Raw genomic sequence first — 27,533 nt, 5'->3', positions numbered from 1 at the left:
CTTCTTCTTCTTCTTTTTTTTCTTAACATATATTGCATTATTTGTTTCAGAGGTACAGATCTGTGATTCAACAGTCTTGCACAATTCACAGCGCTCGCCATAGCACATACCCTCCCCATTGTCTATCACCCAGCCACCCCATCCCTCCCACCCCCCCACCACTCCAGCAACCCTCAGTTTGTTTCCTGAGATTAAGAATTCCTCATATCAGTGAGGTCATATGATACATGTCTTTTACTGATTGACTTATTTCACTCAGCATAACACCCTCCAGTTCCATCCACGTCGTTGCAAATGGCAAGATCTCATTCCTTTTGATGGCTGCATAATATTCCATTGTGTATATATACCACATCTTCTTTATCCATTCCTCTGTCGATGGACATCTTGGCTCTTTCCACAGTTTGGCTATTGTGGACATTGCTGCTATAAACATCGGGGTGCACATACCCCTTCGGATCCCTACATTTGTATCTTTGGGGTAAATACCCAGTAGTGCAATTGCTGGATCGTATAGTAGCTCTATTTTCAACTTTTTGAGGAACCTCCGTACTGTTTTCCAGAGTGGTTGCACCAGCTTGCATTCCCACCAACAGTGTAGGAGGGTTCCCCTTTCTCCGCATCCTCGCCAACATCTGTCGTTTCCTGACTTGTTAAATTTAGCCATTCTGACTAATTCGAGACCATTTTAATAGTGTCTGGCTTCTTTCAGTTAGCATAATTGTTTTCAAGATTCATTCATGTAATTGCTTGAATCGGAACCTCATCCTTTGTTTTTCTAGCTGAATAATACTCCATTGTATGGATACACTACATTTTGTTTATCCATTCTTCAGCTGATGGACCTTAGGTTGTTCCTGCTTTTCGGCTCTTACAAATAACAAGCTGTGAATATTCCTGTTCAAGTTTTAGTGTGAACCCATGTTTCTAATTCTTTCAGGTGTATCTGCCTACGATTGGAATTATTAGGTCTTATGGTAATTGTATGTTTAACTTTTTGAGGAACTGCTGGACTGAAGCACAAAAGTTTTTCATTTTGATAAATTTCAACTTTTTTTTTCATTTGTTGCTTGTGCTTTTGAAAGAGTTTCATTTCTTAGCTCTTACATACAGATCTTTGATCAATTTTGACTTAATTTTCATGTGCAGTATGAAGTAGGGTTTCCACTTCATACATTGCATGTGAATATCCAGCTGTCTCAGGACTGTTTGTCGAGAGACTATTTTTCCTCCACTGAATGGACTTGACGTGCTTGTCAGATCTGTTGTCTATGTGTGGGTTCACTTCTAGACTCAATTCTGTCCCATTGATCCAATATCACACAATCTTGATTATTATAGCATTGAGTAAGTCTTGAAATCAGGAAGTGTGAGTCTCCCAGATTTGTTCTTTTTCAAAGTTATTTTGGCTGTTTGGGTCCATATGCATTTCTCTATGTATCTTGAAAATCAGCTCCCCCCACCCCCGAAAAATGGGCAGCTGGAATTTTGATAGGAATTTTTAATTTTTTATTGAGATGAAATTCAAATAACATAAAGTTAAACATTTTAAAGTAAAGAATTCACTGACACATTCATGATGTTATTCAATTACTACCTCTACCTAGTTCCTAAACACTTTCATCATTCCAAAATAAAGTCTTGTATCCAGTAAGTAGTTACTCTCCATCCTCCTTACCCAGTTGCTAAATCCCACTTATTCATGCTGCATAATAATTTAATATGCTATTGGATTTGGTGTGATAGCATTTCATTGAGGATTTCTGCATTTATGTTCATAAGCGATACTGGATATTTTTCTTGTTATATCTTTGGCTCAAAGGTAGTATGGCCTCAGAGGAATTCAAAAGTATTCCCTTTTCTCCTGTTAATGGGAAGAGTTTGAGAATTATTTTTGGAAATGTTTGGCAGAATTCACCAGTGACGCCATCTGTTTCTGGACTTTTTTTGGTTGGGAGTTTTTTGATTACTGGCTTAATCTCTTTGCTTGTTATAGATCTGTTCAGATTTTCTATTTCTCTGTGAGTCATTTTTGGCAATTTGTGTGTTTCTAGGAATTTGTCCATTTAATTTAGGTTATATCTAATTTGTTGGCATACAGTTGTTCACAATATTCTCTTATACCCCTTTTTATTTCTGCAAGCTTGGCAGTATTGTCTCCATTTTCATTTCTGATTCTAGTTGTGTCTTCTCTCTTTTTTAGTATAGTTACAGGTTTGTCAGTTGTGTTGATATTTTCATAGGACCAACTTGGGGTTTCTTTCTTCTCCATTGTTTCTCCATTCTCTCTTTTACTTCTGTTCTCATCTTTATTATTTCTTTCTTACTTTTTGCTTTTGTTTTATTTTACTCTTTTAGATACTTGAGGTGTGAACTTAGGTTAATGTTTGAGATTTTTTTTTTTGTAGGTGTTTACAGCTATTAATTTTTCTCCAAGCACTGCTTTTTCAGTTTTTCATAAGTTTTGGTATGTTGTGGTTTTGTTTTTATTTATCTCAAAGTATTTTCCCTTTTCATTTTTCCTCTGACCCATTGGTGTGTAGTGAAAAATTAACTTTACCTAAGATGTATGGCTTTTGCCCTTGGCTACTGGGAGATGATCTCTTGATTCTCGGAATGTCCTACCTGATAGAGTATCTTTGTTTGCATGGGGGCTTTGGTCACTGGACAGTCTAGAAATATGATTTATGGTGGAGACTTTGGAGCCTTATTGGTTTCATAATTAATTTCATTATTAGTTCCAATCTCCAGAGGAACTGATAACTAAAAGTATGACCTTGAACCTCCAGGAGGGTCTGGAAACCCAAGTTTAGCCATGTGGGCAGTATGTGTTGGAGCTCCAATAAAAGCTCTGGACACCAAAGGCTCATGTGGGATTTCCTCATTTGGCAATACTCTGATGAGAAATTGGCTGTTAATCTTGTTGATGATCCCCTGTGTGTGCCTGTTGTTTGGTGCATATATGTTTATAATTGTTACAGCTTGATGAGTTAGCCATTTTATCAATATATAAGGACCTTTCTTGTCTCTTGTAACAATCTTTTACTTAAAATCTATTTGGTCTGTTAGGAGTATAGCCATCCCAGCTCTCTTTTGGTTACTGTTTGCATGGAATGTAATTTTTTTTTTAAAGATTTTATTTATTTATTCATGAGAGACAGAGGGAGAGAGAGAGAGAGAGAAGCAGTGGGAGAAGCAGTCTCCCAAGGAGCAGGGAGCCCGATGTGGCACTCGATCCCAGGACCCTGGGATCATGACCTGAACCGAAGGCAGACGCTTAACCATCTGAGCCACCCAGGCACCCCTGGAATGTAATTTTTCTATCCTTTCACTTTCAACCTGTTTGTATCTTTGGATCTAAAGTGAACCTATTTTGTAGACAGCATAGAAGTCTTTAATATTTTTAAGAAAAATCCATTCTGTGTTTTAATGAGTGAATTTAATCAACTTACATTTAAAGTGATTATGATAAAGACTTGTATGATTTTTGTTTTCTATATGTCTTGCACCTTTTGTTTTCATTTCCTCCAGTACTGCCCTTTTTAGTTTGATTGATTTTTTTTTCCCGTGTACCTTTTGATTCCCTCTTCATTTTGCTTTTTCTATGTTTTTTTAAGTTATTTTCTTAATAGTAGAAAAGACATTTAATTTATAATAGTCTATTTTGAATTCCTGCTAGATTAACTTTAAGTACATACAAAAACTGATCCTATGCAGCTCTGGCTTCCTCCTTTATGTTGTTAATTTCACAGATTACATTTTTATACACTGCATGCCCATTTAACATAGATTTCTAATTACTCTTTCATGTAGATGTCTTTCAAATCACATAGGAAACAAAAAGAGGAGTTACAGACCAAAAATAGAGTAATACTGGCTTTTATATTTATCCTAATGTGGTTACCTTTATTGGAGTTATTTTTTCATTTGGTTTCAAGTTACTGTCCGGTGTCCTTTCCTGTTGTTCTGAAGGACTCCCTTTACCATTTCTCCTAGGGCAGTCTGCTCACAGTGAACTCCCTCAGCTTTTCTTCATCTGGGAATGGCTTAGTTTCTCCTTTATTTTTTAAAGGATAGTTTTGCCAGGTATAATATTCCTGCTTGACAGTTTTTTTTCCCTCTCCTTTGTTTAAATGTCATCCCATTGCCTCCTGACTATTGTGGTTGGTGATGAGAAATAGGAGAAATTAGTTCTGAATCTTATCAAGGATCCCTCATAGGTGATAAGTCAATTCTGTTTTGCTGCTTTCAAGATTCTCTCTGTCTTTTGACAGTTTGATTATGTGTCTTAGTATGGGTCTCTGAGTTTATCCTTTTTGGAGTTTGTTGAGCTTCTTGGATGTGTAGATTTATGTTTTTTATCAAATTTTTGAAGTTTTTGGCCATTCTTTTTTCAAATATTCTTTTTGCCATTTTTTCTTTTTTCTCCTGAGACTTTTGTAATGTGTATATTAGTACACTTCATGGTGTTTTATGGATCTTTAAGAAGAAATGTAAATAATAAACCTACAACCCTTCTCTTCCTTTTGGGGAAGTAAACATTCTTAGTAGCTTGATGTGTTTCCTTTAATGATTTCCTGTTGGGTCAGATTTTCTTCACTGAGTCTTAGAACCTTGTCTTCACCCTCTTTCTGTGATCTGCATTTTCAGTTGTTCATTCAGGTTGAAATTGGTTGGTTACTTAATTTATTTTGAGAGTAATTCTATAACAGTTTTCTTGCTTATCTTTGAATGTAAAGAATGTTTCATTTGGTTGCATCATGAGTTGTAATTTGAATTTACTTTCTTTGTTTATTTGACTTATCAGATTGACACATTCTGTTTTGTCTCTCACAAATAGTATAAAAGTTAGTTTAAAGCCATTTCAATAATAGTTATGGTTTCTAAGGAGTTTGATAGATTGCCCAGTTTCTAGTAGAGGTATTAAATGTTCCTTTGTTTTTAGAAACAATAGTCATCCATGAGGAATTGTTTTAATTTTGAGGGTTTTTGTTTGTTTTTGCTTTAAGTCATTCAGTTCAGAACTAACTCTTTGACAAACATGCAATCTGGTCAAATTCACTTTGGTTTTGTGAATTGAGGAGTTAGTGCAAAGGGCCACAGTGGTGGAATCTGACCTCCGCTGGTTTCCCAGCTCCTCTGCTCTTTTGGTATTACTACTGTTGCTAATTTTTTCTGACTCTGGTTTTGTTCACTTACCAGAATAGAATGTAAGTTATACAACAGACAGCACTTTGTTTGCTTTGTTCATTGTTGTATCTCCAGCACCTAGAATTATGCCTGGCATAGAGAGGGACCCAGGGACTAGTGGTTGATGCCTGTGTAAACAAACGTATCTGTGGAGCAGCTGGTGGTGGTGGTGATGGTAGCTGAAATTTATTCCTACCTTTCTTTGTGCCAGACCATGGTCTAAGTCCTTTGTTTTAGTGCTTTTAAGTTTCCAGTAACACTACAGGATGCTGACACTCTTGCTGTCCCATTTTGCAGAGGCACGGGGGGCGGGGCAGGGGGCGCAGGGCATGCCTGAACTCACACAGTTGATTTCAGAACCATAGCTTAATTGTTACTCTGTGGTTCTTTTATCATCTGATACTTTTCCCTCCTTTCTGCAGTCCTTCCTGACTACTCAGGCCGGTTCTACTCTGTACTTAATCCTTTTCTCCCTCAGTTCCCTTTGATAAGCATTTAACATTTACCTTTGGTATTTTGACCTCAGTTTTTAGTCCAGGTATTTTCAGTTCATGTATTGCTTCCCTCTAAGAACAGTGTAAGTTAAAACACAAATTTAAAACCTGTCACAAAGATCTGGTTTAAATTTTAGAGGTGAACAGATATCTAGGCCTCTTGCTAGAGACCAGCCACACTTGATGTGCTATTACTTTCACATATGGCCCCTATATTACTGTGTTTGTGTGCACCACTGGGGCAGGTCGGGGGGATTTAACAGAAAATATGTGAAATTATAACATGCCAACTTCTTGAGATTTTTGACAAATCACATTGTGACATTTTACAAATAACATTGAACACTAAACAGCAAGTAGCTAAACTGTTTTCCTGAATTAAATACCTTCATCCTCATTTTTGTATTCTGTGGTATCACACTATACCTGTTCCTACCAGATAACATGCCACATTCAGAAAATTCTTCAGTAATAACCATTCCAGAGGCTATGCAAATTAAAAGTACTAAATCCCCAAACTGAAAAAAAACCAAGTTTGATTCAAATTAAATGAATACTATCTAGTTTACACTTTTTTCTTTTTTTAACAAAAAGAAGGATAAAATAACAGTGTTAAGTGTTTCCTTTGCAAAGGAAATTCCAGCTTTCACCTTTCAAGCAACATCTGCACCCAGTTTTTGTTTTAATCTAATCGAGTCTAACACCCTTTTGTTCTTCTAGAGACCTTAGGAACTGCTTTAACTAATTTTAAACAGACTTTAAATAAAGTCTCTGAAATGATTCCATTGAGCAAGCTCCCCACAGACACAGCAAAACGCAGAATGTGAAGTTGATAATTTGAAATAAACTAATCTAATCAAGTCCAATAATAGTCCTTTTCCAGTAACCCCATAATGCTTCTCTTTGTCTACAGCGATTTGATTATAAGTATGGCATAGATAAAAAGGTATGAAAATTAGTTATTTCTGCTGATCAAAAGATATGAAGAACGTGAAAAGGAAAGCCATAAAGTGTGTGGAAATATTTCCAAGACATTTATAATAGCCCTCTTATAGCCAGAATATAAAAAGAATTTGAAAAAAAAATCAGTAGGAAAAAGCCTGATAGAGAAATATTTAAAAACACTAGAACAAGTACGTCACAAAAGCCAACATCCAAATGGCCAGAAACATAATCAGCTTCTTTAGTAATCAGGCAAGTACAAAATAAAACAATGCAAGGGTGGCAGAATTTGAAGACTCACACCACCAAGTGTTGTGAAGAAGAAAAGCTGGAACTCCGACACACTGCAGGTGAAAGTATGGTGGAATGACTTTGGGAGCTGGGCTGACAGTATCTGCTAGCATTGCATGAATACACTTCCGGTGACCCGGCATTTCTGCTCTGAGGTGCATCCAAGAAAAATACGTGCTCTTGTGCATCTCAAGAGCGAAGTATAATAATGCTGCTGGCAACGTTATTTTGTAAGAGACCCAAACGGAAAAAACAGACAACTTTCACTAGTAGTATATTCATATAATGGAGCACTAAATGGGAATGAAAATGTCTGTACAGCTAGGTCCAACAGTATGGATAATCTCACAAACATCAAATTCCGCGAAAGAAGCCAGACCTAAAAGAATATATGTCATAATAGCATTTCATACAGTTTCCTAGAACAGGCAGAATTAAACTCCAGGGTCATAAGAGTGTAACAGCATTTTTTATGTAACGGCTAAGGAGTGGAAGTAATCCAAATGTCTATCAGTGGGGGAATGGTTGAATAAATTGTGGTATATTCAAATAATGGAATACTGGATGACAAAGAAAATGAGAAAATGTCAACATCCAGTGACATGGATGCATTTTATATAAATATGTTGAATGACAGAAGCAAGACACAAAAGAACAATGGTTTCATTTACGTAGCTTTCAAACAGGCAAAAATCTAAAACTGTAATGTGAACATCAGGATTTTAGGTGTCTTTGGGACAAAGGGAACAATGGTGGCTGAGCGACAGGTATTTTCTTTATATTAACCCCTTTAGCTACACATACATGTTTTATATACATTTCTCTTTGTTTCATTTCACAATTTTAAAAGGTTAGGGTTAGGGTTAGAGAGAGCCATTCATATCCCAGGCTTGCTGTTTTCCAGCTGTGTAACTTTGGGAAATTTATTCAACAGCTCTAGGCCTCAATTTCATAACTGTAATGTGAAGATAATAATCAAACCTATTTTGTAAGATTTGTTGTAAAGATTGGACAAATATTGGAATCTTTGCTATGATATTAAGCACTTAAAAGCACAGCGTGTGGTAAGTGCTAAGTGATTGCTAACTCCTGCTATTGTTACTGTTGGTATCACGGCCAGTTTATTTGTTCAAAGGAATTTTAAACGCCTACTGGAGTTAACATTCTGTTTATAAATCTGTCATGGCTCTCCATGTAGGTGAGTTTTTGTTTAGGCCTCAGAAAAGTTTATTTTCTTGACTGTCCATGTTATTTCACAAACTAATTACTAGGTATTTTATAAATGTATTTTACAATTGTAGGTAGAATTTTCCTTGCCTTGCATTTCATAATGGTCGTTGCTGGCATCTAGTAGCCAATACTGTTTAGGACTTAACTGCTGGCAATCTGGGTTCTAAGTTCTACATGGATTCATGCTTTTTATCCTGTGTAGGACCCCCATTTTACACAGGGTAGAAACTGAGAACATGGGCGCCTGGTTGCTCAGTTGTTAAGCGTCTGCCTTCGGCTCAGGTCATGATCCTGGGGTCCTGGGATCGAGCCCCATGTCGGGCTCTTTGCTCAGCAGGAAGTCTGCTTCTCCCTCTCTCTCTGTGCTCTCTCTCAAGTAATTAAGTAAAAATCTTAAAAAAAGAAAGAAAGAAAGAAAGAAAGAAAGAAAAAGAAAAAGAAAAACCGAGAACAGAGGGGTAAAGGTAGCCAAGTATGTGGTCTGGGATTCAGTCTGGCCCCAGCACCCATATTTACTCCACTAATCTATGCCAGGAAAGCTGTATGTTTTTATACTTTTATTTAATAACTGGCCACTTTTCCTTAGCATAATTTTCTAGTTGACTTTCTTGGGTTTCCAAGAAGTCAGTTACATCATTTGCAAGTAATTATTTTTTGTATAGTATCCAATAATTCTTGTTCCCTTGCCTTATTGCTTTGATTTTAACTTTCAGGGGAAGTGTTGATAAAAACAACAGAGTGGACATTCTTCTGTTAGTCTGACTAAATGGGAATGCCTGTATTTTTTAAATGACTGAGAATGACATTGACTATTGACTGGAAAATGTTTTCTTTATGTTAAAGAATGTTTTTTTTTTTTAAGATTTTATTTATTTGAGAGAGAGAATGAGAGAGAGCGCAAGAGGGAAGAGGGTCAGAGGGAGAAGCAGACTCCCTGCTGAGCAGGGAGCCCGATGCGGGACTCGATCCCAGGACTCCAGGATCATGACCTGAGCCGAAGGCAGTCGCTTAATCAACTGAGCCACCCAGGCACCCGTTAAAGAATGTGTTTTAATTGTTTAGTTACCAAATGGTCTTTGATTTGTTTATTCTATTTTGTTTTAAAATAAGAGATGGCTTTTAAGTTATATCAAATATCTTTGTGTATCTCTGAAGATGACCACATGGATTTTTCTGTGTTGAACCATGTAATGAATCATCTTTGCATTCCTAGAATTTTTTTTAAGATTTTATTTATTTATTTTAGAGAGAGACCATGAGCCCGGGGAGGGGCAGAGGGAGAGGGGGAGAGAGAATATCAAGCAGAAACCTCGCTGAGCACAGAGCCCGATGCCAGGCTCCATCCCACGACTCCGAGATCATGACCTAAGCCGAAATCAAGAGTCGGACGCTCAACTGACTAAGCCACACAGGCGCCCCACATTCCTAGAATTTTTAACATAGTGCCGAATCTTACCTGCTAAAATTTCTCTAAGATTTTTGTGTATATAAGTACAAATGAGAGTGGTCTGCCGTTCTCTGCCATTTTTGTTAGGTGAATTCTAGTTATGTAAGAGGAATCCAGAAGATTTGTCTTTTCAGGCGTTATATACTGTATTTTAAAATAATTTTTGAGAAAATTTTATGGTATGGCTGCCTAATACTATTCATTAGTTTTTTTCATTAAAGATCTCAAGTGTTTCTTCTTTTTCACTAATTACAGAAATCTTCAAACATAGACAAAAGTAGAGAGGTTGATGTCATTTTGTTCATTTCTCACCTCACTTTGTTTTTCTCTCAAGTGTTTTGAACCTTGCTACTTAAAGCATGGATATTGCCTGAGAACTTGCTGCAGATGGATATAATCATTCACACATAAGCACATACATCACATCATCTTTGCCATACACTATTGGTTAGAGGCAAGTCATAGATCCTGCCCCCACTCTTGCTTTAGGTTTTCACCTATTATTAGTAATGTTCTGAGATGTTAAAATAAGCCTTTGAACATTTAAAAATTTGTCTTGGGTCCTGGAAGGGAGTTACAAAGTCAAAGGGCATAAACTTTCTAAAGCCTTTGATGTCTGTGGTCTAATTGCTTTTCAGAAAACCAGTACCTCTTTTGGTTAAAGGGTAAACAGGTGACAACACTGACAGTTCATAAATGTGCCTTTTCTGCCAACAAGATCATTAAATGACGAGAGAGCAGGAAAGAAGACAAGAGTCATTAGAAATTCTTATCATAAACACTTGAGTGATTGGTACCTGAAAACCTGAAGGTTATTTGAATTAATTTTCAACAGTCTTAAACTATTTGGTCAATTTGCTGTTCCTTACTAAATCTAATTCATTGTGTAGTTGTCAAGAGACATTTGGGTGCCTAATATAGTGTTAGAGATTATGAGTGAGAAAAGATATATGCTAGCAGCATCCATGCCCCTAAAAGGCTTATGGGAATCTTACTATATTGTGTACAGTTTTTTCATCTTTCTACAAAATATAACTTCAACTTATAAAAGTTCATGCTGAATTTCACCTAAGCTGGGTTCTCATTGAAGAAATTTGAGAATCTTCCTAGGTGTGACTTCCACCAAAATAAAACCAAAGTTGGCTTTTCCTCTGTTTTAGCAACAGCGTACTGTGTACAGACTGACTCTAGTGAAAGCATGGAATGTGGATGAACTCCAGGCCTATGCTGAGCTGGTGTCCCTGGGGAATCCTGACTTCATCGAAGTGAAGGTAAGCTCTTTCTGGCCAGTGTGATCCCATGGTGCTTTGTTGGCCACGGTGAAGTTAGCATCTTTTAAAACTCTACAGGGGGGTCCCAGATGTTTTATTTATTCATTCAGAAATATTGATCAAGAACCTGGCACTGTTCTAGGCATTGGGGATACTAACAGTAAAGACTAAGCTTTTGCTCTTATAAAGCTTATATTTATAGAGAGGTAGACAGTCAACACAAAATGAATAATTAAAAACTACATTGTAACATTAATATGCCGAGAAATAAAATAGTGTTATAGTGAGGAATTGGTTGGCTTTAAAATAAACTTTTATTGTGGAAAATTTCAAACATAAACAGAAGTAGAGAGACTGGTCTAATGACCCTCTATCCAGTCATCGCCTGGCTTCAAAAGTTATCAACTCCTGACCAGTCTTGTTTCTACTCTACCCCTACCCATTTTCTCTGCCTTACCCTATTATTTTGAAGCAAAGTCCCACATTATATGACTCATCCATAACTGTTTCAGTATATGTCTCTAAAAGATATATCCTCACTTTAAACACTTATTCAGAATACTGTTCTAACAACTGCACAGTATTAACAAGAGTCATTCAAATATTGAAAATAGAAGGTTTTAAACTTGACCAATTATTTCTTCTTAAACAGTCTTCGTGAATCTGGGTCCAAAAAAGGTCATTGATTGAAATTGGATTATTTCTCTCTTAAGTTTCTTTTAGTTTGTTAGTTCCTCTTCAATGTGTTCTCTCTCCTCGGTCCCACCTCCCACACCAATAATTTTTGTTGAAGAAAATGGATCATTTATCCTGGCTAGTTCCCTGTGTCTTTATTTTAGATTTTGCTGATTGCACATTCCTGTGCCCCCTGAATTTCCTATAGATTGGACGTAAGATCAAGAGAAGATTGATCAGGTGTTTGTGTGTGTGTTTGCATTTCAAGATTGGTTGGTGGTATTGTATACTTACAGCAGGAGGCAGTCATGTCTGGTTGTCTCTGGCCTCTTTTTGCCAGTGTTTCTTTGGGATGGATTCCTGTAAATGGATTGATGTGCCAAAGGGCAGATATTGTTTTAGTAGATATTGTGATTGGCTGTTTTAGATTTCATAAGAAAGGCTTTTCTGAGGAGATGACTTTTTTACAACTGATTCCTAAATAGTAAGAAGCAATGCGGTACACAGAGGCTTGGGGTCAGAGCATTCTGGGCGGATGGCACAGGTAGCAGTCAGAGGTTCCATGTGATCTCAGTGGTACAGCTGGAGTTGGCAGAGACACAAGGTGAATCACAGAGGTGGAATGGGGCCAAATTCTGTTAGAACTTTCAAGCAAGAAAAGAACTGGGTTTTATACTAAGTTTAATGGTAAACTTTTTGAATAGTAGGTGTACTGGGCAAAGGTCTTAAGCTGGAGTGTGATGTGATCCGATTTGTGATTTTAGAAGATCACCCTGCTGCTGTCATGAGCAGGTTACAGAGATTCAGAGTAGGAGAAGGTAGACCAGTTATAACGCAAGAGATGTGGCTTGGGGAAGGTCGTTGGCGATATAGTTGGAGAGGAGTGGGTGCACTGGGGATAAATTTTGGAAGTAGAACCAACAGACCTTGAGATGCAGGGAGTGAAAAAACAAACAGAATCAAGAATAGCACCTGGGTTTTTGGCTCAAGCGATCGTGTGGATGCGGAACAATTTACTGAGGCGGTAAAGACCAGTGGAGGAGGGCGGCAAGTCTGAGGGTCATTTCATGAGTTTTGTGTTGGCCTCAATCATTTGAGAGATCTTTTCAATGTACAGGTCCAGGTCCAAATAAGCCATAGTTTATATAAGCCTGGAGTTCTGGGGATAAGACAGGGCTGGCCATAATAATTTGGAAGTCATCAGCATGCCATGGTGGTTAAAGCTGTGGAGTGTTACGAGGCAGATGGTTTTTTTGGACAACTAAGAATCCACACAGTGAGAAAAAGTGACTGGAAAATTCGCCCAGTCTCCGAAAGCTCCACTCTTCAGTGTACGTGTATGAAGCGGTTGTACTCCGTGTCATTTCAGGGGATATTCAGTTTCACAGCTGTCTTTTAGTAAGTCCTGCTTTCTGTGGTACTGTACTCTGGAGGGCCAGGGAGGTGGGAAGAGATGAAATGTTGGCTGTCTGAGTGTGCAACATTCCATCTCTAGTCAGGTCAAAGATACTCTTTTCTTTTGAAACTGCTCTTAATTTTAAAAAGGCTACTCTTGGCAAGAGCTCTAATGATGCAGAGATGCAAACTGCATCTGCAGTGTATGTGTCAGCTTAAGAAAACCTTGCCAGCATCAGGGATTAATGGTGTTTTAATTTATGATTTAGCTATTAAAGAATGCTGCCTCCAACGATGTTGCAGTAAAACTTCTCTATTATAAAGCAAGTTGGCTGGATCACACGGTCACCTTTTTTCTCCCTCCCTCCTTTCCTTCCTTCCTTGTTTACATAAAAGAATCACCCAGTATTATTTTTAAAAGAAAGATGACTACTTCGTAAACAGTGTAATTCTCTGATGGGTATTTTTTAGTTTGACAAACTATTAACGTAACTTCTGTCTGCAGCTGAGATGTTGTAATAACATAGTCTCTCTCAAACTAGAGTTCCATTTTACTCTTTTACTCTTGCATCCAACAGATATTTTTCAGCTCTCTCCATATGCCAGGCCTCATCAAAGCACCAGAGATACAACATTTTATAGGGATATGTTGTTTGGGAAATGGATGGTCTTATTAAACAAGGCAAAGTCTACAGAAGTAAAATGAGTCACTTGGAGAGATCTTATTTAAAAATTCTTAGAGAAATACGTAATCTAATCTCAATTTTAATTTCTTACATAAATGATAAAATATAACCTGGTAAGAGTTGCATGGTAGTGATCAGCTCGTCTCTTGTAGAAGGCCTGAGGGAGAAATGGCCTACATTATCTGAACCTGTGCCATTGAGGACTGGATCACATGGTTTGTTAAATTCAGCCCTTATTTATCCAGCAGGTTAATGAAGTATCTTCCTTTTAAGCTGAAGTAGCAAAAGGGATGTTTGTAGAATATAGTATACTTAGGAAGCAGAACAAGTTCTAGAATATTTATTGGTTATATTTTTAACCATATATATTTGGATATATTGATATAGGAAAAGTATGGAAGGATATAAGACTGTTCACAGTGTTGTATTTAGAAGAAGGACAGGGAAAGGCTTAGTAATTTTATTTTTCACATTTCCATGCTCTGCGAATTATTACAGTGAGCGTCCATTACTTTTGTAATCCCAGTGATTGAAATGAAATCAGTAAAGGAGAAGGCAGGCTTTCCTGTTCAATAGAGTTAAACTGCTTAAGGTCTGAAAAAGCATTTTCATTATTGTTGTTTTATTAATTAAAGTGAAAAATTTTCTAAAATGGAGGAGTTTTAAAAATAGTAATAATAAGCCCTCTCTGAAAAACATTTGATGAGAGCTAGCAATATGGTAGGCTAAGTAACCTCAGATTCCTCCAAAAACATTTAGAAGTAACTGTGTTAAAATAAACATACTTTTGAGAGTGTAGCCATCTGTCAGGTCTGTAAGGGAGTTCCTTCGGGGCTTGAAAAAGAGAGACCACCCTGGTGGTACTTCGTAGCTCTGGTAGAGATAGGGCTTGGGTTTAAAGCACCAAACACTAGACTCTTTCACTTCCAGTGAAAGCACAAATTAGGGTAAAATTTACCCACTGACATAGAATGGTACTTGGAAGCTTGTCCTTCACCTGTGCTCTTGATTAAAAAAAGAAGTCTCCCAGGGTCTGACCTTCACAAGGGCTTGGCTTTAAAATTTTAATAGTACCTCAGGGTCACATAAATGCCCTGGAGATGTGAGATTGATAATACAAATTGACCCTAGGCTAGTGATAGGCCTGGGGCTCCCTGCAGAAGCAAACACATTACTTGTTCATGTCTTTTGTCTTTTCCAGGTGTGTGTGAGCGTGCGTGCACGCACAGGGGTCTCTCCTAGTCTGCACACACTGGAGTCTTGCAGGGAATGGGGAGGAGCACAGCTTTGATGCATTCCTAAAAAGTACTGATGTAGCCTGGGCCAGGTTACTGATCCTCTTTGAGCCTAAATTTCCTCAATGTTAAAATTAGAATAATAGTATCACTTTAATCGGTTTGTTTTGAGAATTCAGTGGGATAATATATGCCTGGATTCAGTAAATGTTTAGATCACTTTCCATTAAGCACATTTATTTAAACTAAATCAATAGAAGCTATTTCTTTATTATGTTGGTTCCCTCTTTTCTTTCATTGCTAGTCTTATAAAACATTTTTCTGTTTTATTCCCTGTAAATGAACATATATTTTAGCTTCATTAGACTTAAATAGGCCTTTATTTGCTAGCCCCAGAATCTTAGTGATCATTATTTGCTTGCTTGTTTGTGAAAATGTGTTTCATGTTATAAACGTCTGCCGTATTGAGAAACTTTCATAGCACAATCCATTTGTAAATGAAATACTGTCTTTATATTCTCTCCCTGCATTGCACCTTGAGAATAGTAAGTGCTCGGTAATAATTTGTTGTCAGATGATTTAAACCTCCTTTACGATTTTGGCACCGTAACTGCCTACAGAGCTCAATCCTTGCAGAGTGCATTTTGTAAAACAAATGTCTTAGCCTGACCTCACTCCCTTTCTTTGCACAAAGGTAAAGAATATTGCCAGTTATTCACATAGTGGTCCCCAGCTTGCTTAATAACTGATCATTAAAGAGCAGAAAAATCCTGAATAATGTGAATGAAATTTTATGTTAGATCAGAAGAGGGTTCTGGAGTTTAATGACATACAAAAGAATATGTGACTTGATCTTCAGATCATTCAGCATAGATTGGTTGGGGGTACAGAGAAGAACACGGGCAGCCCTTCCCTCTATAAGCTCAGTATTTAGAAAGAATTATACCAGTTATCTGGTAAAAGCTATGTACAGGATTATGATGAGATTGGGATTAGATTGAAGAGGAGTTCCTGAGCAGAGATCAAAGACATGGTGGAAAATTTAGCCAGGTAAAAACTGGTCGCTGAGTGGGACAGTTCAGTAGGAAGGGCTCGTGCCATGCTGAGAAGCTTGGGCTGTTTTTTTTTTGTGGGAAGAGTTATTCAAACATTTTTAGGATAGAGTGTCATGTTTTGGGTATATTGTGCAAAAAGTCATGAAGACAACATTTCTCATCAGACTATAGAAGACAAAAACAATATCAGGAGTCTTTTGATACCCAGTCAGTTTAATTAAAATTAAAAACAGACTGACAAAATACTGCTCTTCCTACAGACCTTGAATCTTCAGGTAAACTGTCCAAGCAGCCAGTGAAAGACCTTATGGCCTCCATGTCCTAGAACAGAGCGATCCATCTGAAAGGCACCAATGTAATGGTGTGGGTTATGCTGTTCACTACAAACCCAGAGATGCATAGTTTGTCTGTTCTTCAGGAACTTTCTTTGGGTCTGCTTGTCACTCCACAACCTATAGATTCTGAAGTGAGTGCTTTTCAGTTGCCACATTGTACCCATCTGTTTTCTTGAGTTCATTCTTTTTTCAAAATCATGAGGGGAAAACTTGGTGCTGGTGATAGAGGGGGTGGGGGCAGGGTGGTGGTAGGATGAGAAGGTAGCAGACAGCTGTGATACGGAAAATGAAGCCTTTTTAGACAATTTAGGTAGTGTGATCAGGAACAAAGTCAGGGCAAGTCATCGGTTAGGATGTGTAGGAGTGTAGGATGGAGTGAAGTAGCCAGAGAAGAGAAGGGAGCCCCAGAGGAGGGGGCATTAGGAGCCTGACTGACGGAGGGCTCGGGCTTCCCAAAGGTGACTCTCCGTAGACTAATTCACTGAGACCGATTTCTGCCCATAGCACTTCTGTCACAGAGAACACTGGGGCTCTGTGGTTGGCCCAGAAAGTTGCTCACACTGCCTACCCCAGAGGATTTGGTCTGGCTAAAATGAGAACTTCTATGTAAAAGAATTTGGCTAAGTATGAAGCATTATGTGAACGAATGGGAAAGTGTCACATGAAGGCATAATAATACAGCTGTGGCATTCGTTCTCCCATTGCCTTTCCAAAGCAAGTCTGTGCTTAAGGTCTCATGATTTATTATTGCTGAATAGGAAATACTAAAATGTTTTCCAAAGCCCTTGTCATAAATGTAAGTTCTCATCTCAAACCTCTGTTTCAAGGAACTTTTTAAATATGAACAGTAAATTCCTTTGTATTAGCTGCTGTGTACATGCTTGTTCATATAATTCACATATCATAAACAGCATTTAAATTGAAATAAAGTTCATTTTTATGATTAATTTGACCTACCAGTAAATCATTTTTGTGTTTTGTATACATTTGGGGGAAATTTAGCACAATTTTTCAGCCATACCTAAAGATTTTTAAAACTGTTATATTATTTGCTTTTTTAAATTCACCTAATTCTCAAGCTCAGTTTAATGAATTCTGTAAATCATCGGGCTGATAGAGAAGATGCTCTTGTTTATTACAACTAAGCTGGGTCACTTCTAATTTATGTTCAGCAAAGGTCATCTTGGTTTAGCATACCAGTAATCTTTTTGAACAGCCATCTGGAGCTGAGCATTTTGCAGAGCTCATCTGAGTCTTCGGCCAACTCCCAGCTCCACCATCTGCAGGGTCACGGTCACTCTACAGTGCTCATCTGTGGGTTTTTCATGAAGTGGCACCCTACCCCCTCCAATCTGTGTGTGCGCGTGTGCGCGCACGCGCGCACTTGTGTGCATATGCGTCCACATCCATGTCTGTGTGAGAGAGAGTGTGAGTGGATGTCTTTTTATTTCAGTTATTCCCTCCTTAGTAGTAGCATATCTAGAATATTCAAAACACTTGTCAAGAAAGTTTGATCCTTGAGTATTTAAAGAGCCTACAAAGTTAAGATATTCCTTATTATTGGTAAATGCATCATTATGTAACTTACCAAAAAGAGAACTTAATTATGAAACTTTGGGGTCCTATATGCCTGAGCCGTCAGGGAGAGTTCAAAAGACTTAGAAGCTTCAAGACTTAGAAGTTTCAGGAGACACATGCTTATACATGTAAGTGTGTGAAAGGGATGTATTTATAGCCACAAATGTATTTCCTGTTTGGCGTGAATCTGTGTTTATACGTATCCATTTAGAAAATGCATTACCAAGTGATCTCCTTAAAGAATAATTTCAAAGGGATCCCTAGCTGGCCCTTTACAGGAAAACCTTACCCATCTTATCAAACCTCAGCTGTACTGGAAAATGGGAGCTCATTTATTTTCCCAGTGAATAAGTTGTTCACTGAATTTTTGTGGGTGTTAACCATGCCTCCATTATTGGTCCAGGAGATTATAATTCCTTGAGAATTAATCTATTATAGTGCACAAAGGAATCTGAATGAAAAGATATGTTATTGGTTCAAATACAGTGCTCTGCCCTAGCATAGATTGTGACCGCATGAAGCAAGGGTACCTGAGCACTGCAGTCGCAGGGTGGGGATGGCATCGGCCTGGGAGCTCCTGCCTACTTGTGTGAGCTCCTAAGCAGATTTTATCATCTCTAATGCACTGTTACTTTCTTCACCTTTGCATTGGATTGGATTGGATTGGATTGGATTGGATTGGATTGGATTGGGTGGGTTGGGGTTGGGTAGATTATCTCTAGAAGCCTTTCTGGCTTTGACACTCTTGTTGGATGACATTTAAATAGGTCTGTAATTATTTCTAACTGTTGTAATGCTTCCCCAGGGTGTCACCTACTGTGGGGAGAGTTCAGCAAGCAGTCTCACCATGGCCAATGTGCCCTGGCACGAGGAGGTGATACACTTTGTCTGTGACTTGGTGGATCTGATCCCCGACTATGAAATTGCTTGTGAACATGAACATTCCAACTGCCTCCTGATAGCTCACAAAAGGGTAAGAAGAACTCAACTATGCATTCTTCTATCTGCTCCTTCTCCTCTTTAGTTTCTCCTCCCTTTATTTTCTGCCTTTCCTGAAACAGACTTAAGGAAGCCCTCCGTGGGTGTGTAGGTAATGATGTGGAGAACAAAGGCCAAAGAAATACAGACAAAAATTAAACTTCCTTACAACTTACAGTCCATTGACAAGTACTTGGGACAGGCAGGGTGACCTTCCTCCAGGAACTCAACTGCCTCAGTGTTAATACTTTGCTAAAGGCAAAAGGCAGCCTTAGCTTGACATTAGCCCGACCGCCAGGATCCTGTAAGTCTTCTTTAACATCGAAAATCCCAGGGCGCCTGGGTGGCTCAGTCGTTAGGTGTCTGCCTTCGGCTCAGGTCATGATCCCAGGGTCCTCGGATTGAGCCCCACGTCGGGCTCCCTGCTCAGTGGGAAGCCTGCCTCTCCTTCTCCCACTCCCCCTGCTCGTGTTCCCTCTCTCACTGTCAAATAAGTAAATAAGATCTTTTTAAAAAAACAAAAAACATAGAAAATCCCTTTGGGAACTTCCTTTTTCTCTCTCCCTCTACCCCAAGATATAAGTTAGTAATCATCCTCCAAACATATGGCTCCCTGATACACAGCTGAAGGGTCTCATGACTAGGGTTTTACTAGACAGTAGTAAATGACATTATCCTAACAGCAGCTAGCCCCTCAAGGTCCTGGAAACCTTGTTTCCAAGTTCCTTAGAGACTTATGCTGTCCCTAACCTCCTCCCAACTTGAAAATACATAGTCAGTCACTCCTCACAACCCCAGTGTAGCTCTCTTTGCCCACAGGTCCTGTCCCTGTGGTTTAATAAAACCACCCTTTTTGCACCAAAGACACCTTGAGAATCGTTTCTTGCTCTTGGCTCCTGGACCCCAGCATTTCACATCAGATAGGATGACTGTTGTTGAGACTAGATGAAAGCTACTAGACTAAAGTAGCTACAAAGCAAATCTAGGCTACTAGATGCTTTCATCCAGTAGTCCGACAAACCTGTTTGTCTGGTTTTCTGTTCGAGTTCTCCATTAACAAATACTTTCACAAATAAGTGAAATTTAATGTGATAAATGTAAGAACAGGCAGAGCTACCAGGTACAAGCCAGCCTGAGGAGAGAGTCTGAGATTGACCCTCATTATCTAATGTTTGTTGAGCACCCAAGTTGTGTCGGGCACTATGCTGGGTACTAAGAATACAAAGAGGAGTTAAGCAAATAGTCCCTGCCTTCAAGAATGGTCTAACAGAAAAAAAGGGCAACTATCAAAACAAATGCGCCCAAAGTTTTATCAGAGCAATGATGGAAGATTAGAGTAGAGCCCAGAGGGGTGTACTTAGGATGATATGGTACCATCAGGAGAGGCTTCACAGAGGAGTTGCTGTTTGACAGGATGTCCGGTGGCAGCCCAGCTAGGAAGGACATTAAAGCAGAAAACCGTACAAGGAAAGGTCCTTGGAGAAGTGCAGAGTTCTAGCCTGTTGGGAGAACGACAAGGAGTTCGGTATGGCTGGCGGTCAAAAGAATGGTTGAAGGGAAAGGAAGGGGGGTGATGGTCAGTGGCAGGAGCCCTGATGGTATTAAATGGCGTCCTAGTTGTGCCTTTTCCTGTACAGCATGGGCAGGCACTGAAGGGTTTTAAGTAGGGGAGTGACACACTCAGATTTGAGGTTCAGAAGAATTTCTCTAGCAACATTACAGGGGATGAACTGCAAGACTAAAAGAGAAACCAGTTAAAAACTGTTGTAATAGTCCAACAGTCCGAGGGTGAAGTGATGAGGGTCTGAAACAAAGGGCGCGAAGGGAGAGAGAGCAGAGTGCTAGACTTGGTCAGATATTCAATGCAGGCTATTCTCATTCCTCCTAGGTGAGTCGTGGGCCGGTGTCACGTCAGTACTGCCAAGTAGATGTCGAAGTTCAGGCTCTCCCCTCAGCAACCTCTGATACCACTCTGACTAGGGAGGAAGGACCACCTTCCTGCTGCTCCCCAGTGACAGTATGGGATGATGTGGGGGTCTCGTTGCCCTTAGGCAGTGGTGGAGGTCTTGGCTCTCTGCTAAGCTTCCTCTGTCCCCACTGCAGCGTGGGTGGGGAGAGGCACCTTGCTAGGGCCAGGTGGAGGTCAACGCTCCTGAGACCACAGAGGGGGGTTGGGATGGCCCGATCCTCTGCTCCACCTTCTCTGAGAGCTCCCCAGCAGTGAGGAGGGAGGGTACAGGTCAATATGGCTGGGCCAATGTGAGAGTCTAGGAACCCCACTAGGTGCTGACTGACCTGGGATGAGAATCGGGCATTTTTCTCATGGCCTAGGTTGGTTGTTGCTGAAAGGTTTTCTGTCCTGCTAGCTAGGTTGCCATGGGACTCTAAGATTTTTTTTTTTACTGTTTGTGCCCTTTGGTATTTCTGGATTGCAGGCTTCAGCCAGGCTTCTGGGCTCCAGCACCCAGTGCAGGATATAAGAGACAAAAATAAAACCCAGGGAATGCACCACTGTTGTTCCTCAGGTCTCGAGATCCCTAGCCAGTCTGCCTTCTTAAATCTGCCTTTAAAATCTTATATTTGTTTTATATATCATATACAGGGATTTTAGCTGTATAGTGGGAGAAATAGGAAGAAGTGCATAGCCTCCATCTTGTCCAGAAACAGAAGTCTATGACCACAGTGTTGACATTTATAGTTTTTGGTTTGGTATCTCCTCAGTGAATCTTAATGCCAGTCCACTTGGTACACTGTTGATTAGTAGATTATTTAGCAGATTATTTCCATGTAAATTGATTTTCTGTATTTATGTTAGAAGTGTCACCCAGTATGGTTACAAGGCTGCCCCTGCAATGTTACTGGAAAGATTTTCCTGTAACTTACATGAAAACATCCTTGCCTGATCCTAATCAGAGCCTTTCAGATCCCATTTAATAAGTAGGCCAGCAGTTTACCGATGGATGCCTTTTTGTTCTGTTTTGTTTTGTTTTGTTTCGATGGATGCCTTTTTAAGGTTACAAAAAAACAGAGCTATAACCAAAAACCAAACAAAGGAAAGAAATAGAAGAACACAAAACAAAACCTAAAGACTGGAAGAATCCATAAAACAAATCATTTAGTTCATAAATAACAGAGTAGGTATTGACTGTTTAACGACCTCATTGTTTATACTGCCAATTCCAAGCTTATTGTTTCTCTGCCATATTTTTGAAACAGGACATTTCACAATGAACGTAAGAGAAAAACATAGATATTTTATTTGATTCTTAATGGCTTTCACAATCGGGGCCTTTTCGGCCTTCTTCCAGGCCCCCTCTCTGGGCCTTTACAAAGTACCGCCATGTTGCTTTTTTCCTCCTCCTTTGCGCAAGATAACCTCTTCTGCCAGAAATGTACTCACCACCCTGCCACCCCTCTATTCATCTGCTGAATTTCTGCTCCTTAAAACTGTAAAACAAATCTTCTTGGGGGCTACTTTTCTCAGATCTATATGTGCATAGATAAGGCTGCCTTCTTTAAGGAGCTTTGGGTTGTTCCTGGAACACAAGAATGTCATCCCCAGCACTTGCTAGAGTCCCGGGGACACAGTGGATTCTCCGAGTTTGTTTAGTGAACTGACAGCCTCTTCATGGTCCCTCCTTTCCTTCTTCACTTTCTTGCCTTCAGAAAGCGAGACATTGTTTCATCGTACTTGCTAATTTTGATATGTATTTCCCTTCTTCCTTATTTGTTCATTCATTCATTCATTCAGTTATTCAATAAATATTTATTCTACCGAGTTTGCTATTTTATAGGTCATCAGTGACCCGCTAGTTGTTAAATACAGTTGTTTTCCTATTCACCATTTCCTCTCTCTTTTCCTGCAGCAGGAATCTGATGCCGATCCATGCTTTTTGAAAGTCTCCCCTGTCTACTGTACTGTACTTTTCGGATTCTAGTAAAGTTGGCTAGCAGAAATAATAACATTGCCATAAAGTGCAGCACTGAATATCCTTCCATTGTGGTCTTTCCTTCTTTATCCATTTCAAAAATTTTAAATTCTCTGATCTAGGATACCATGTAGCCCAAAGTGTAAGGTGAATTCTTTAAAAGAAAAAAAAATTCTAGAGATTTCAAGCGTTGGTTCAATATTTACGTTTAGATGACCTCTAAAGATTCTGCATTAAATTAGTAAGATTTTCACAACATGGAATAGCCCCTGGAGAATCCATTATAATCTGTATTACCCTGTCCATTCTCAGAATACTCCGTGGTCATTTTTTGCATCATTTACAGTGATCTTGTTATTGCCATATGTTATATCACATGCAAAGCATTTCTTAATCGTTAGTGGCATATTTTTTTAATGGATGATTTTTTTTTACAACAGTGTTGTCATTTAGAGGTGGTGTTTAGACTCTAGAAAAGGAGTTTCTGCTCTGGATAAGACGCAGTTTCTTTAGTGGGTGGGAGTGGGGCGTTCAATGAGCTTCTTCGACTTTGGACAAAAGAAAGATGAAACAGACTCGAGGTAAGTAAGTCAGCGTGTTTTAGTTCCAGGGTTGAGCTGGAGGGACGAAGAGGCAAGTACAGATGCCCGCAGGAGACTGTCTCCGGGGGAGGGAGGGCCAGCCTGTGTGCTCTGGACGGGGGGCCGGCGTAAGGAGATACCGTCACTCTTCTGCTCCTGTGTTTTCCATTAGCAGCTCAGATGTAACCTTCGACCTGTCAGTCCACAGGCTCATAAGACCATGATGAATACAATGTACTTAGAGAATTTTAGTTTAGAAACACTGAAGTCCTTCCTCTCTGCATGTTGGTGATATCCTATTCAAGTGGATCACTGCCAGTGGAAACCAAGTAGTGGGTGATACGTACGGCTTGCACATCCACAAAGCATTGTTTTCAAACTTAATTGCTTACTTAAAAAAATAAGTTTTATGTCTTAGTACATACAGTTTGGGATTTATAGAAAAATTGAGAAGATAGTACAAAGAATTTCTCTATACTCTAGATCTGCCTTGTTATTAACATCTTACATTGGTGTAGTACCTGTGTTACAGCTAATGAACCAGTATTGCTGCATTTTTAGCCAAAGCCCATAGTTTAGATTTTCTTAGGTTTTACCTAATGTCCTTTTTCTGTTCTGTTCCATCCAGGAGGACACATTATATTTAATTGTCATGTCCCTTAGGCTCCTCTTGGCTACGGCAGTTTTTTAGACTTTCTTTGTTTTTGATAACTTTGACAGCTTTGAGGAGTACTCATGGAGTATTTTATAGCCTGCACCACTACTGAAATGTATCCAGTGTTTTTCTCCTAAGACTTGGGTTGTGGGTTTTTAGGAGGAAGACCACAGAGGTAAAGTGCCATTTTCATCATATTGTATCAGGGATGCATACTGCCAACATGATTTACAACTAGTGATGTTGACCTTGGTCAGCAAATTGAGGTAGTGTTTCTCAGCTGTCTCCACTGTAAAATTACTCTTCCCCTCCCCTTTCTGTACATTTATTCTTTGGAAAGATGTCACTGTCTCCAGCCCGTTTGTAAGGAGTGAGAGTTATGTTCCACATCCTTGAGGGTGAAATATATACATCAATAGGTTTATCTCTTTTCCCCAGTTCTTAATTTATTCAGTCATTTTTTATAACAGTATGGACTTATGGTATTTATTTTATACTTTGGGTTATAACCCAATTCTACTTTATTTCTTTCGTTGCTCAAATTATTCTAGCTCTGGCCACTAGGATCTCTTCTAGTTGGCTCTTGTGCTCCTTTGACATCAGTGTTCAGGACTTTATTTGTTTTTGTTTTTGAGCACTTCTTTACTTTCTGACTCTACAAGATGCTCCAGGCTCATCTTATATATTTTCTGCTCCAGTCCTAGAATCAGTTATTTCTATCAGGAGCCCTGGTTCCTTTATTGAAGAATGGTGTTAGAAACCAAGATCTGGGTGAAGGTGTGCTTGTTGCTGCTAGGGTGTTGTTTCTTCTTTTATGCCCTCTAAAAGGTATATGATAGAACAAAGAAACTGTGTGTATATTCTAGCCTTTGTATATACACATGGCTGTAAATATTTCTACATGCATCCATTTGCATCTGTATTAAGCTAAACATTACTAATGTCTCAAACTCTAATCCATTGCCAACATGACTCACTCTAGCCTCCTCTTCCTGCTGATTTGTAAATTCCCCCTCTAACAGTGAGAAACCTAGCTCCTTTATATCAGCCATCTATTTACTTCATCGTTCAGTTCCAATATACAAGTATAGCAGTATCAGAACTTTTAACCCTAGTTAAAAGTTTAACCTCTTTTGCTTGTGTGTAGGTCCTTTCGCCTTTAGTAGTCTTAGAAACTCCACTCATTTCCAGAATTACTTAGCTCAGCACCTTTTCCTCTTCCTCCCCTTGAGTGAAGTTATTTCATACATTCATAACATAGTTAGATTCTCACACAGTCTGCCCCTCTTCCTGGGATTCCCTGACCTCCTAAATGATTTTTTTTAATTTTCATATTTTAAAGTTCAGTATTTGGACTATAAAGTTGAATAGGTTTTGAAAAGTACATAATGTCGTGAAAAGATGAGTGAACATCTTTTCATATGCTTATTTGCCGCCTGTACATTGTCGGCGGTGAGGTGTCTGTTCAGATCTTTTGCTTCCTTTTTATTTGGGTTTGTTATTTACTCATTGTTGAGTTTTAAGACTTCTTTATATATTTTGGATACATGCCATTTATCAGATGTGTTTTGCAAATATTTTCTTCCAGTCTGTGATTTGACTTTTCATTCCCTTTTTTTTTTTAAAGATTTTATTTATTTATTCATGAGAGACAGAGAGAGAGAGAGAAGCAGAGGGAGAAGCAGGCTCCCCACTGAGCAGGGAGACCGATGTGGGACTCGATCCCAGGACTCTGGGATCATGACCTGAGCCGAAGGCAGATGCTTAACCATCTGAGCCACCCAGGCGCCCTGACTTTTCATTCTCTTAACTACCTTTCTCAGAGCAAACGTTTTTAATAAAATCTGGCTTATCAACTTTTTCTTTCATGGATGGTGCCAGGTTTCTAAACTCAAGGTCACCTAGATTTTATCCTATGTTACCTTCTAGAAGTTTTGTAGTTTTATGTGCTTAGGTCTAAGATCTGTCTTGAAAGCTGTAAGATTTATATTGAGATTTTATGAGGTTTGTTTTGTTTTGTTTTTGCATGTGGATGTCAAGTTGTTGAAGTACCATTTGTTGGAAAGACTGTTCTTACTCCATTACATTGCCTGTGCTCCATTTTCAAAGATCAGTAGACTGTATTGTGTGGGTCTCTTTCTGGCCTTTGTATTGTTCCGTTGATCTATGTGTCTGTTCTTTCACCAACACTATACAATCTTGACTTTTGTTAGTTTTATTGCAAGTCTTGAAATTGGGTGGTATCAGTTCTCCAACTTGTTCATCTTCTTGGCTGTTGGGTTGGCTATTCTAGGTTGTTTGCCTTTTCATCTAGACTTTAGAATCAGTTTGTTAATACCTATAAACTAGCTTGCTAGGATTTTGTTTGGGATTGAGTTGAATCTACAGATCAAGCTAGGAAAAACTGACATCTTAACAATATTCAGTCTTCTAATCCATGAACATGAAATACCTCTTATTTAGATCTTCCAGATTTTTTTTACTTTTTTTCCTGCATATAGATCCTGTACATGTTTTGTTAGATTTACACATAAGTGTTTCATTTTTTTGATGTTAATGTAAGTGGTACTGTGTTTTTAATTTCAAATTCCAGTTGTTCATTGCTGGTATATGAGAAAGCAGTTAGCTAATATTTCTCAAAATACTACCTCACATTTTGCACCCATGCTGTAATCACTTATTAGCTCCAGAGGGTATTTTGTTATTGTTGGTTCTTTGGATTTTTCTACATCAATTAATCGTGTTATCTATGCCTCCCTTCCCAATCTGTGTATCTTTTATTTCCATTTCCTGTCTTATTGTGTTAGCTAGGACTTCAAGTATGATGTTGATTAGAAATGGTAAAAGGGGGCACTCTTGCTTTGATTCTGATTTTGTGGGAAAGCAACTGGTTTGTCACCATTAAGTATGATGTTCACTGTAGGGTTTTGGTAGATGTGTATCAGGTTGAGGACATTTCCCTCTATTTCTAGTTTGCTGAGAGTTTTTAATCATAAATCCATTTGGATTTTTGTTATATACTTTTTCTGCAGTTGTTGATATGATCATATTTTTCTTCTTTAGCCTATTGATATGATGTGTTACACTAATGGACTTTCAGATGTTGAACCAGCCTTGCCGTACCTGGAATAAATCCCACTTGGTCATGGTGTTTAATTTTTTTAGTACATTGTTGGATTTGACTTGCTAATATTTTGTTGATTTTTACATGTATGTTCATGATAGTTACTGTTTTGTAGTGTTCCTTTCTTGTAATGTCTTTATCTTGTTTTGGTATTAGGGCAATGCTGCTCTCATAGACTGAGTTAAGAAGTGTTTTCTCTGCTTCTGTTTTCTGGAATAGTGAGAATTGGTATTATTTCTTTCTTAAATATTTGGTAGAATTCACCAGTGAACCTGTCTGGAACAGGATGTTGTCAAGCTGCTTCTCGCACCCACCTGTCTCTCAGCCTTTCTGACCAGCTCCTTCCTATTTTCTTTTTCTCCCTCTTTTTCTCTTGGCTACTTTTGGTTCTTCATTTCTCATATCACCTGGTATGGCTGTTGTAGCCCCAACTTAACTCAAG

The 27,533-nt window shown here is 38.8% G+C and overlaps 1 protein-coding gene across 4 annotated transcripts in view; it reads left to right on the top strand.

Annotated features, from left to right (window-relative positions):
* Positions 1–27,533, top strand: part of LOC112817549 (S-adenosyl-L-methionine-dependent tRNA 4-demethylwyosine synthase TYW1) — a 205,412-nt gene that overhangs the window by 163,491 nt on the left and 14,388 nt on the right. For all 4 annotated transcript variants that reach the window (XR_003206415.2, XR_003206416.2, XM_025864713.2 and 1 more), the window contains 2 exons: positions 10,755–10,865; positions 18,630–18,797. Coding sequence is in view for 2 of the 4 variants with exons in the window: in XM_025864713.2 (XP_025720498.1) it covers positions 10,755–10,865; positions 18,630–18,797 (279 nt within the window). In the remaining 2 variants the exon portion in view is untranslated. The remainder of the gene's footprint in view (positions 1–10,754; positions 10,866–18,629; positions 18,798–27,533) is intronic.

Source organism: Callorhinus ursinus, unplaced genomic scaffold, assembly GCF_003265705.2.
Source record: "Callorhinus ursinus isolate GAN/ISIS: 27379988/994484 unplaced genomic scaffold, GSC_fseal_2.0 scaffold55, whole genome shotgun sequence".
Classification (NCBI taxonomy): domain Eukaryota; kingdom Metazoa; phylum Chordata; class Mammalia; order Carnivora; family Otariidae; genus Callorhinus; species Callorhinus ursinus.
The sequence above is the reverse complement of the archived record's forward strand: the minus strand, read 5'-3'. Positions and strand labels throughout refer to the sequence as shown.